At 42.5% G+C, this 12,708-nt stretch overlaps 1 protein-coding gene across 2 annotated transcripts; it reads left to right on the top strand.

The window, feature by feature from the left end:
• Positions 1-125: 125 nt before the first annotated feature.
• On the top strand, positions 126-12,084 carry FBXO7 (F-box protein 7). 2 transcript variants are annotated; one of them, XM_072870341.1, is made up of 9 exons: positions 126-414; positions 2,012-2,303; positions 4,285-4,512; positions 5,907-6,048; positions 7,269-7,352; positions 8,471-8,563; positions 9,533-9,709; positions 10,398-10,435; positions 10,796-12,084. In XM_072870341.1, exons 1-9 carry the CDS (start codon positions 299-301, stop codon positions 11,198-11,200), a joined length of 1,575 nt encoding a protein of 524 aa, XP_072726442.1. In that variant the 5' UTR covers positions 126-298; the 3' UTR covers positions 11,201-12,084. The 2 variants fall into 2 exon arrangements, with proteins under 2 accessions (XP_072726442.1, XP_072726434.1); XM_072870333.1 differs by having other exon boundaries at positions 128-420.
• The last annotated feature ends 624 nt before the right edge of the window (positions 12,085-12,708 follow it).

Genomic DNA, 12,708 nt, shown 5'->3' with positions numbered 1-12,708 from the left:
GCGCGGGTACCGCCCGAACGCCCAATCATCGATCACGGCCGGGCAAGGAACGCCGCGCAGGCCACGACGTGGCACGCCGAGGCACCGATCGGGCGCGCGGCAGGCGGCGCGCTGGGGCAACGCCCCGCGCTCCGGGGGCGGGGCCGGGCGGGCTGAGGCGGTGCCGCGCCAACCAAAACAACGACACGCCCCGGCAGCCCTTGCGCTCGCTCCCCGCCGCCACCGTCACCATCGCCGCCACCCGCCGGGGCCCGCTCGGGGCGCGAGGCGGGCGCGGAGATCCGCCGCCGCCGCCGCCATGAAGCTTCGCGTGCGGCTGCAGAAGCGAACGGCGCCGCTGGAGGTGCAGGGGGCGGAGCCAACGCTGGGGGAGCTGCGCGCGCAGCTGCGCGGGGCCCTGCTGCCCGCTTGGGGGTACAGGTAGCGTGCGGAGCGAACCATCGCGGGGGGGGGGGAAGGAGGGGCGGCCGCGCGCACGCGGGGCTTGGGCCGGCGGGGCCGTACCACGCGGTGCGGGGGGAGGGGCGGGGCGGCCCGGCCCATCTCCCACCTCCCCCTCCCCCGGCGGCGCTGCTGCCCCCTGCGGGACGGGCGGCGGCGGTGCCGGGGCTGCCGCCGGCGGGGGAGGGGGCGGCGGGGGATGCTGCCCCTGCTCTGGCCAGGCCTGGGGGCGCGAAGGGCGGGCGCCGAGCGGAGGGGGCAGAGCGGCCGCGGGCGAGACGCGCCGTGCTGCGCCGCCGGCTCCGGGGCGAGGCCCGCGGTGTGAAGGTGCGGTGGTTGCTAGGCCCCTGTGGGGCATCCCGCGGCGGGGCAGGGGGGCAGCGGGGCTCCGCCCGGGGGCTGGGTAACGCATCACGGCGGGTAAAAGATTGCCGGCCTGGAGGTTTTGCCCGGTTCACGAGGGCACGTTGCCAAAGCTGGTGCAACGCTTGGTGAGGCCCGCTGCTGAGCTCCTTCCCACAGATCCCGCCGCAGCACCGGCCGGGGTAGGGCGGCAGGTCACGACAGCTTTTAACCAGTTTTGCCTTCCTTACAGAACAGGAAAGTAAAACTAACTTTGGGAAGTGCTCAGCTGTGAACTACGGGTTGCAGCTCAGTCAGAGCTGACTTAAATTTCTGTGTGGCCTTTACGTTATGAAAATGGCTGTGGGGTGTCAGTTTTTGCAGGCTTCTTGGAGAATCTCTGGGTTTAAATTTCATAAACGTTTTATCCATGAAGAACTCATGGCAGCCTTTATAGGAGAGTAAAGTCTGCAAAATCAATTTAAGAAATAGCTGCAGAAGGGGCTCATTTTCTGATGGTGGCTAAAGGGTTTGTAGTCACAAACCTTTAATTAGGTACGGTGTACTAATGTTTCACTGGTGATACGTACGTTTGATAGCACTGCACTGTGCTGCATAGCAGTGTGGGCAGGAGAAATCTGAAGTTACTGCTTGTCTTGCCACAGTGGGTGTGTTTTATAGCTGATACTGGATAGCTGCTTCCATGCTAACCAGTTGCATTTCTATTTTTTTTTTTTAAGTGCTTGTTGTGAAGCATCTTTTCTTATTACCCTCATTTGCAACTAGCACGCTGTAGGGCAGCTGCTGACCTTTTGAAATGAATGTTTTGCTTAATGAGGAAGCAAGGTGGTTGAGTCTGCAACAGTATCTTGTTTTTAAATAATCTCAGCCAGTAGTTTATTTAAAGCTTGTTTTGCTAGGTGTGATATCTTCTAATTTGGAGGGCACTTGTGTTTTCCTTCATAACTGTTTTATGAGCAATTACTGTAAATGAAGTTATACCTACCAAACGGTTATGGCTACTTAAAACATACTTGGAGAGAAACGGGGGGAAATCATTGCATAACATAATTTTTCCTCACTCTTCCTTTAATATATAACTAATTATTAATGGATTAAAACCCAGAGCATAGTACTATTGTATGCAGTATGCATTTCTTAACTAATCCTCTGTACAGTTACCCAGGTGCAGCCAACCGTATTTCCTTTTTTTTTTTCTATTTTGCAGTTCTGATACTGAGTTTTCAATAACATTGAACAGAAAAGATGCTCTCACAGAAGATCAGAAGACCTTAGCTTCATATGGGATTGTTTCTGGTGATTTGATATGCTTATTACTAGAAGAAGCAGATGGACAACCCAGCCGACCTCCTCCTCCTCCTCCCCCACTTCAGAATGGTCATGAGCCATCCACCTTGATCCCCAACAAAAGTCAGGCTGACAGTCCAAAAGAAGAAGGGCAGAATGAGCAATCTGACAACCAGAAAGCTCAGGTGGAAGTTCAAAAGAGTGATGAGAGGGTAAGTACATGAGAATTGCCCCGTACAGCACAAGGCAAAAAAGAAGGTATCTTGTTGTGTCAGTTGCTGTACTATATAGTAGAGAATCTCTCCAGAATATTTGGGTCCTTATACGTGTCTGAAATATAGCCAGTTATTTGGATGGAAATTTGTCTCTATTCATTGTGTATTAGCTGCGACACAGAAGCTGGTTTGGAGACCCTGAGATGTTTCAGGTCTGACATTTTTATGGGATTGAATGTTCTTGTTAGAACATGCACTTGCCATAAGGAAGTTAGGAGTGTGTTTCTTACCTGCCTCAGTGCTGTCTTCTCAAGGAAACTGATTCTAGGTGCTGAATAAATGGAACAGGCACTGCCTGTTGGAAACACCACTCACAAGATGAGTGCACGATTCCTTTCTAATGGGTTGTAACAGTTCTCTATTATTCAGATGGCCTGCCACAGAGTGAGACCTGTCTGTCTTGTGCATGGAGGTTGTGTTGCTGAGATAGCTCCTGCCTCATGCTTTGTAGGTGTACATCAGTATGACCTCCTATGCTTCATGCAGCTAGTAGGCACATTTTTTCATATTACTCAGTGGTTTGTTTCCTGTGTGATGGTACATACGATAGTTAAGCAGATAACAGCTCCCACCAGCTGCTGGGTCCTGTGGTGAATGGTCTCCCTTGAGGAGATTCTGCAGGTACAGCCTCGTGCCACGGTCTATCTCGTTATATGATCCTGTCTGTTTTAGGCAGGAGCTTGAGAAGCTGCGAGGAAATTGTCTTCCAACATTCTTTCAAAGCAAGTAGGTTTTTTGTTTTGGAATGAATTTCAAATACAGAATATCCCTTAATGCAACCTTTATATGAGGTGTTTTAAAAATATTGTTTTAACGTATGAAAATTAAGATTTAGAGTAAAAAGAATTATAAGTAATGAAAGCAAATGTAGTTGGACCATTGTCCCATTGATTCTTGTCAGGAGCAATAATCCTTACATGGTGCTGTGGGCATACAGGCTCCTTATGTCTGTCAGTCAGACCATAGTAAACTGTGCAGAAGTATCTGTTTCATATTTATTTAATATTTGAAGGCAAGATGAAAGATTCTCACATCTTCCTCCAAAATTGTGCTGAAAGATGGCAGGAAAATCTCTAAGCAACTGTCATTGTAGAAGAGCTCTAGAAGTCTGAAAAATCTGTGTTTAACTGGGGCTATGTCCATTGCTGTTAATGAGAGAAGGGAAGGTCCACGGGTGGATGGCCATGCCAGCTTCGTACAAACATAAAGGGTGTCTTGTGCCATTGGGCATGGATGTGGGGGAGAAGTAGCTACAGCTCCGTTAGAGAGCTGTAGAGAGCTCTCTCTTTTTTTTTTTTTTTCCTCTCCTGACTCTTCCCTTAGGTAAACCTGTTTATAGTTTTCATTCACAACTTTTTTTAATGTGTCTGTGGGTAGTTTTATCAGTTAACATCATAATATGGTGTGATTTTGGTAGAAGAAAGGAAGCCACAATAAAACCACAGTGCTCCTCAAGTGTCAGTAGATATACTCCACTGATTATTTTTTTTTCCAGTTGTTTAGGCCTATTGTGTTTCTAAGCGGTCCAAATTATCATTTTGGTTACTTGCCATGCATGTTGGCTATATTTAAATAAGTGGTGGTACTACAGTGAGAAAATTATTCCTGTGTATGTTGCAAAAATTCTGATGAAGGTTTAATGTATTACCACTCTGTCTTCAAGTAGTGTATGCAATCAAATGACAGACCCTTTTATGAAGGGCATTATAAATATAAAAAAATACAGAGGCTATGCGTGTAATCCCAGTTTCCAGCTGGGATGCTAGAAAATGGAGATTTAATGAATCTGTAAAACTTGCATGAGAAATCAGCAGAGTAGACTTGGTGCCTGTGAGGACTGGAATAAGCAGACAAATAATACTGATGTATATAGAGGTGTAATTTTCTGAATGAAGCTTTGTTTTGCTTTCCCTTGAAGGCAGGATCCAGCCTAGAATTTCCTTCTGGATTAGTCCCAGAAGATGTTGACTTGGAAGAAGGTACAGGTTCCTATCCCTCCGAACCCATGCTGTGCAGTGAAGCTGCTGATGGTGAAATACCACATTCCTTAGAGATGCTCTACCTTTCTGCTGAGTGTACCAGTGCCACTGATGCCTTGATCGTTCTAGTACATCTTCTCATGATGGAGACGGGCTATGTACCTCAGGTAGGTGCACAACCGATCAGGAAATTTCCTGGTCAGTATGAGAAAGCTGTGGAGTACTGTGGGAATGTGTGATACAAGATGCAACTGAAGATCTGCTTCTGACTTTGTATATGTCAGTCAGCAGCAGGGGCTGCTGAAGTATCAGCTTCTCTAATTTGCCTGACGAATAAGCCTTAAGGCTAAAGACTACAGCAGCTTCTAGGTGTGAGAGAAGAGGCCTGTCCCCATGTTTCTTTCATTCCTCAGCCTCACTGGGACCCAGCTGATAACCTCCTGTTTCTGCTTTATGCTGTTGAGCTTGTGTAGATGTGCTTAGATTGTAGCACTTCTTTGAAGTGCTGCCTTAAGCATCAGTATCATCTCAATGGTATCCTCTTGAAATGGTGGTTAACAAGGCCTAGGTCTGACAAAATGCTGTCTCCAATTCCATCTTAACTTCAACTGAGTTTAGTTAGGCTTTGATTCCACTAACCTACAGAGGTGTCTAACTTGTAGTCGAGCACCTACGGCAGTACCTCTGTGAGATGTATGAATTCACCTTTTCTCTTTAGATTTTCAGATTTGCATTGTATGGTTACTAATATGTGGCTAAACATGCAAAAAAAGATTTTCTATCAGGGAAGGTGTTTAAATTCTCGTGTTTTTTCTTGCGGTGAGGCTAACTGAGCACATGTAGGGGGTCAGTTTAGGTGTCTGGTTGACCAATACCAGTTTAATAAATCTGCTAAGTTAATTGCATTCCTATAGCCTGAAATACTATCTGAAGAATACATTTGCCACTGGGAAGAAAGTTTATGTCAATCAGTAGGCTTGGAAGTAGGGAAGATGATTGCTGTGCAGATTAAGAGGAAAGAAAGAGAGTCTACTTGTACTTGTGATTATGTTGTGTCCCCCTCTGGGATTCCATCTGAGCCTTTTCATAGTGAAATTGAAAGGAAAAACTGTTAGTCCACTTGGATTTTTGAATGGATTTCAAGCTATGATTCTTCAAGCCCTGTCAGACCTCATAAGTTCACAGAAAAGGTGCAATAACATGTTTTTCATGCAGTAAATTAACAAACATGCAGGAGTTGTCAGAATGCTGGAATAAATGGCAGAATGAAGTACACGTGTCAAAGAAATAGATGTGAGTCTGCTCACTGAACAACCTTCCCTATTAGAAACCGGGACAGGACAAAAAATTACTAAACTTCTCCTTAGATTTGCTGTTAGTCTTGGGGAAAATAGTATATAATCATGCAATTCTAGTCTGTGCCATAATGTGCATTGGGATTAAACTAAGATTTGAAATGCAAGCAGCATTCTGGCAGTTCCTAACTTTTAATTGTCTTTTTTCACCCCCTAGTCTTGGTACATTGCTAAAGTATGGCAGTGTTATCTCTGTGTATTTTTAGGGGACAGAAGCCAAGGCAGTGTCTATGCCAGAGAAATGGAGAGGGAATGGTGTTTATAAGCTACAGTACACACATCCCCTTTGTGAAGAAGGTTCTGCTGGTTTGACTTGTGTGCCTTTGGGAGATCTTGTTGCTATTAATGGTAAGTTAGTCAAGTTTTTCTCCTGGATGCGCATTGCTAAATATCACCATTGTTTAGCAAGAGAAAACTTAGATGTGCTTTTGTGCATTCTGTTTAGAACTGCCCCTGGATTATCCAGGTTGCTGAGGTGCAGGAGATGCTACTTCCTGATGCTGAATATTCTTGGCATTTCCTGTCTCTGTGTTAACTGTTTCTTTCCCTCTAATCATAACAGATCAATCCTTAGGGGATTCAGCTGGCCTTTTCATTGCAATGTTGTAGAAATCTGTTTCTTGTCTTATTTCGTAGGAACTTTGGTATACATTGCCAAATATTAAAAGAAGTAGATTTGCTCCAGCTACAATATTTTGTCTTGTCTCATTTTCTTTGCAAGACTTACAGACAACTTCCAGACTATGTATTCTTTAGCTTTAACGTATAATCTTTCCTGTAGCACACTAACAGTTTAACTGTGGTCTCAAAAATTGTATTTAGTTTAAGCTATTCAGTCCTGAAAATTTAGGGAAGTCTAATTTTTTGAAGCAACTTCCATATCACTTGGTGGTGTTTTGGAGGTTTTTTGTTTGTCTTTTTGTTTGGTTTTGGTTTTTTTCTTTCTTTTTCGTATTTTACTTAGCATTTGAGCAATTCCACATTTTTGCAGAACCAATATTAAATTGATTATAATTTCAAGATATCTTTGATTAAAATTTTTATGTTTATTTGTAAAACTTGTAACTGATTATGCTGATTTGTATAAGCGCATATGTTTTCTCAGAACGTGTACACATTTTGATCAAATGTTTTAACCAAGTCAGGTTAAGGTTAGATTTAGGACAGTGTTACAACTACCATGCATATAGTGCTCATATAGTAAGCTTGATGAGTCTTTCTCTACTTAATATTTCTTTAATGACTGGGTTATAATAATGGCTTGCTGCGTACCTCTTTTAGCTGTGTTACATCTCTTTCCATGTGATAGAATTGTTGAAGGCAATGCTTGGTCTCTGTCACCAGGTCACCTGGTTTATTCCCTGCTATTTTAAGTTCCATTTTATTTTTCTGAAATTTTTACTTGTCTAACTGCTTGCTATAGTTGGGTATTTTCCTTGAGGGAATCTGGTAAGGGAGGAAAGTAAAACACCTCCAAAGGGTAAGGCAGTAATGAAGTGATCTTTGTAATTTCTCAATGTGTTTTAAATTTTGATATGTCTTTTTTTTTTTTCCCCTTATATTTGCAGCAACGTTAAAAATCAACAAAGAGATTAAAGGTGTTAAGAGAATACAGCTATTGCCAGCATCCTTCGTTTGCTTTCAGGAGCCAGGTATGATTGAGCTATGATATTCATAGTAGTAAACTGAAAAGTAAGGAAGTCACACAGTGAGTAAGGATATACTTCAGTAGAGGACCAAATAGGTAAAGAATAGCAAACAAGAATAAAAATATGGTTACCATTTAGGTGAGTCATAGCTTTGTGGTAAAAGGAGTTCAGAGTGTAGCCATTTACTCACATTTTGCTGTTGAAACAATTTGAATTTATTGGATTAACTCTGTAAGGAAAGAACCTTGCAAAGCCCAAGTCATCCTTTGGCCCATTTGCCTGTTATTGATGAGATCCTAAGCATATGTGTGAATCTCTGGGGCAGCAATGCTGGATTATACCCCCTTTCTGCCTGGCAGTTCAGGACTTCAGAGGCTGATGGTACCTACACTCTTGTGGCACCGTAATTGTTACATTCTTTTTGTCAGAAAACGTGCTGACCACATAGCTTTCTCCAGAATGTCAAAATTAGAGGGAAAACCAAGGCAGGGGAGGAGAGAAGGGCAGATAGATGTGGATCCTTGTGAGGACAGACCTGACTTCAGAGAACCTTTTGTTCTCTGAAGTATGTATGAACTGCTTTGTTGGCAGTTGAGGCTGATTCAGTGTCCTACACCGTGTCCTGGGTAGCCCCAGTCGCTGATATATGAGTCTAGTCAAAAGGCTTCAGAAGAATAGCTGAGCACTGAAATGTGTCTGATACAAGAGTAGAGCCTTCTGGCTCCTGTTTTTTAGATAACAGCATGGAAAAACATTCCTGTCAGAAAAATGAATATTGCAAGCATTTACAACATAAGTGCATGTTATACATGAGCTTTGAAATCTGGCAAAGGAAGCTCTGACAGCTTGAAAGTCAGTTTGTTTCTGAAGAACTCAAGTATTTCTCTTAATGATGCTTTTTAAGGCCAAAGGAAAGCCTAGCCTGACCATGGAACTGGTCTGTAGTTTGTTGATGAATTACTTATTGCATGATTGTTACACTCTAGCTGCAGAGCTGCTCCTGTCAAGATTGCAAGCAGATTACAGTTCTGCTTATAAGAAAACCATGATTCTTCTCCTCCTGTAGAATTTTTGCATTACAATGTCCTGAAGCTAAGCTTTTTACCTCTCTTCTTTGATAGAAAAGGTTGCAGGTGTTTACAAAGACCTTCAGAAATTATCCCGTCTCTTTAAAGACCAGCTGGTTTACTCTCTTCTGGCTGCTGCCCGACAAGGTGAGAGAAAATATTTACAATTAGAGATGGTACTTCATTTTTGAGGATGTAAGGAAGGGGATCTATCTAAAGCCTTGAAGGAAGAGTGTTTTAAACAGCTGTTCAGTGATGGGTGTATAAAGAGTAAGCATAAAGTAATTAATACATTCTAAAGAAACTATATTAATCTTTGTATCTCAGAAAATGTTAATATAATGATAATTTCCTGGTTTTAATTTTTGGTTGCTCTAGTCTCACTTAAGAGAATGAAGTGGAGTGGCTGTTTTCCACACTTAGTGATGGGAAAATCATACCACAATAATTTTGTGGCAGTAGTTCTGTAGTTTTGACCCATTTCTTTGTCAAAGCAGAGAAATTTATATAGCATCATATTTGGAAGTCTAACCCCAGGAATGGTCTTCTCAGTAACCGGTCATTGAGGGCTTGGAAAGGATGGTAGGAAGTAACCCAAGCTGGTGTTTGTGGAGCAGTAGGAAGCCAGGATTTCTCTGCATAGGTATTGCCATAAAAGGTCTCAGCTTTGTATTCTGAAGACTATTCAATGGAATTCCCTCTAGACTTCAGTGTGGGAAGGTTTTATGTGAAGCATGTGCTCTGTATTTAATGTGTTTTTTGTGGGCTCATGAAATTGGGCAGGTCTCTTTTTCTTTACCCATTCCTTTGTTCTGTAGCCTATAAACATAGTTAGGTGTGTGGAATGTTTCTTAGGCTTACAGTGCCCAATAGTGGTCAGTATAAAGTGCCATTTGCCCTATTTTGTGCACTCTGTAAATGTACTTGGAGTTGCAAGAGATCTGTTTTATAAGAAGTCATGTCACAGTACTTTCCGAGAAAAGTGGTGTAACTCAGGCATCAAAGGGAAATGATTTAAGGGAAAGATTACAATGGCCTTTCTTTCTTTTAGGGTCTTTAGAGATAGAGTAAACTCTGCACCACTTAGGTAATGCTTCTATTTTCTTCACTTTGTAGCTCTGAACTTGCCAGATGTGTTTGGCTTAGTGGTCCTTCCTCTTGAGCTCAAGCTTCGGATTTTCAGACTTCTGGATGTCCGTTCACTCATCTCTCTTTCTGCTGTTTGCCGTGATCTTTACACAGCTTCAAACGACCAGCTTCTATGGAGGTTTATGTACCTGCGAGATTTCCGAGGTAATGTTGAGACACATGTTTTCTAATTACATTCTCATGTGAACAGAGGGATTGGGTCTGACAGATTTTGATAAGAGGCTCCTCAGGCAACCACTCCTGATTTTTAAACACTGTGAGTAAATGCAGTCATTTGTGATGCTAACCAGTACAGTTGGTCTAGTGTAATTCAGGTGGATGCACAGTTTTCTACCATGAAAACAAATGACAATCTGCTGAGCCATTACTGATGTACCATGTAGTTCTTCCCATTGTGTGGTGCAGACTTTCCTTGTTTTCATCTGTTTTTCTGTCTACCTTGGTGTACCAGCTATTGCAGATACTAGAAAGTGGAGGGAAGAGATATTCCTGCTATAATTTCTCACAAGAGATTGAAGAAGTAAGGGGATCAAGGGAAGTGCTGTCAGAAGTCAAAGATGGGGGCTGTGTTTCTGGGATTTCTCTACTTATTCAGTAACTTTTGGAGATCATGCTTTACATAGCATGGGTGTGCAAGTAGATTACCTGTTGAATGGTCCTGGAGCTTTATATTTTTTAAGATGCATTTTCCTTATGAAAAATGCATTGACCAAAAGTGGTTTTTTTAATCTCTTGATTCTTCTGATAGTTCTGACAAAACTGTGGGCATCTGTGGCATGAATGCTACTTTAAAATAGATTGCTCTTCTTAATTTTTTTGCTTCTCTTTGTAGATCCTATTGCAAGGCCTCGTGATACAGACTGGAAAGAAGTAGGTGGCTTTTTTATATAATCTCTCTGAGATTAGTCTCCATGGGCTAATTTGAGGATAAAACAGACTTTGGGAGGCAGTAACTTTGAGTTTTAAAGTGTGGTGTTCTGTGTACACATGTTGAACTTGGTCAGAGTAGGAGAAAACAGCATCAACAAGTTACATGATGCATGCCCAGATTGTGAGTTAGGGGTCTTCCAGAGATGCTGTGTTTGGTCTTTGGCGGTCAGGGGAGTTGCTGTTCTGGGTTTTGAGACTGGTGAGGAGTGCTTTTCTGAGAAGTGCTGCAGAACTGAATGCAATTGCTGAAGCTGGAACACAAAGCACAGAGCTTTAAAATGCCTTTGTTTCTGTCTGCAGCTATACAAGAAAAAGTTGAAACAGAAGAAGGAGGCCCTGAGATGGAGGCACATGATGTTTCTGCCCCCTACACCTCATCCAATCCCCTTTCATCCCAACCCATTCTATCCTAATCCTTTTCCTCCCAACCCATTTCCATCAAACCCGATCTATCCCCCAGTGATCATTGGTGGAGAATATGATGAGAGACCAACACTTCCATACGTTGGAGACCCAATTAACTCACTCATTCCTGGCCCAGGAGAAGCACCAGGCCAGTTTCCTCCATTCAGACCACATTTTGACCCAATTGGTTCCTTGCCTGGAGCAAACCCTACACTTCCAGGACGAGCTGGTCCCAGTGACAGATTTCCACCTAGACCCAGCCGGGGCCGCCCCATGGACATTCGCCGTGCATTCATTTGATTGCTGCTTTTTCCTTCTGAGTTTTCTAGTCCCTGAGCTTGCTTTCTAACTGCAGGAGATAGCAAATCCCAGGCGCTAACATCTGCCTTCTCTTCAGATTGTGGCCAGAATGTGTGTGCATGGTAATGTTTCAACCACAAAGGCTGGGTTTGTTTTATGCTCTGGTAGTACTGTACCACCTGGCACTAAGGTCTGTTTCACGAAGAGCTACAACTTAGAACAGTTTGTTCTACTCCCTGCCCCCTCCCCGCCCTTAATCATCTGTGAAGTGCTACTTGGAGACCAGAAGGATACCAGCCAAATATTTGCTGCATCAGATAAAGAGCACTTTAAATACAAGCCCTATACTTGTCTGTCTTATTTGAAGAGTTTTATTAAATTGCCAGGAAAAATGATGATGTTTCAAATCTGCCTGGCTAATAATCTTTATTAACAAAAAAATCTACCATGTTCCACATAGAACAGGATGCTACCACTTTTACGGTAGATGTGAGTTAGTAGAAATTTTCAAATATGACATTTCCTTTAATGTTTTATTAAGTAAAAAGCATTTTTGTATTGTTACTTAATACACAAAGAATACAGGGAAGGGGTTTTATTTACAATGGAAATATTAGAACACAGATCAATTAGTTTTACAAACAACTGAGTAAAGTCATGCTACAGTGCAACTCAGAAGTCTGAACAGAAGCAGAGCAATTTTACAAAGAGCCAGCAGCAGCAAAACTTTTGTATTTCTCCTTGACTTTACAAATAAGGAGCTGTAGTACATGGCTGCATTTACTGTGTGTGAACTAAAACTGATGCAAAAATAAACCTTTCCTCCTGCCTAACTTACTTAAGGAATTAAATAGGTTGGCCTGGTTGCAGTGGAAATGGGATCACAGCAGAAGCAGAATGAATTCTCACTTTACTGCAGTACATTTCATTTGATTCCTTTACTTAAGTATCAAAATATATCTTGCCAAGAGGAAATGTGTTGTAGCATGTTATGAGCACTATTCAAGTGTTGTCTTGCTAACTAATGAGCAACTAACAAGACCACTGTTAAAGCCTCCTGATGAGATCTGCAGCCTGATGGTGGAGCTCAATTAAAGGAAGACTGGAATGATTAAACTTTGCTAGAACTTTTCATTTCTTACGTATTTTTTTAAGATTGATTGATCTCAGTGTTTCTGTAAATGTAAATGGTACTGACGACTGTTGTGACAGCTGATATTATTTTCTAAAATCTTTTTGAAATTCCAGCAGTGGAAATGGAATGACATTTCCTATTAAATACAAGCTATTTAATCAGTAATACTTACGTGCTTTTTCAGGTGATATTTCAGTGATTCATCTTCTTGTTTTGTATAAAATCAGTTGACTTCAGTAGGGTCAGGAAGTTTTGCCATTAACTCCAGTGGAAGTAAAATATAATACTTTATTTTGCTGTCAAAAGTTGTATTTCTTAATTCTTCCCTTTTCTACTTCACAGCAATGGCATACCAGTGCAAATCCTGCCATGA

This window comes from Ciconia boyciana, chromosome 1, assembly GCF_034638445.1.
Source record: "Ciconia boyciana chromosome 1, ASM3463844v1, whole genome shotgun sequence".
In the NCBI taxonomy this organism is placed as follows: Eukaryota; Metazoa; Chordata; class Aves; order Ciconiiformes; family Ciconiidae; genus Ciconia; species Ciconia boyciana.
This window is presented reverse-complemented; position numbering and strand designations above follow the sequence as displayed.

Coding starts and splice junctions, on each gene's coding strand:
- FBXO7 (XM_072870333.1), top strand. CDS start 299: ATGAAGCTTCGCGTGCGGCTGCAGAAGCGAACGGCGCCGCTGGAGGTG. Junction 4,513..5,906: donor AGACGGGCTATGTACCTCAG/GTAGGTGCACAA, acceptor GTGTATTTTTAG/GGGACAGAAGCCAAGGCAGT. Junction 6,049..7,268: donor AGATCTTGTTGCTATTAATG/GTAAGTTAGTCA, acceptor TTATATTTGCAG/CAACGTTAAAAATCAACAAA.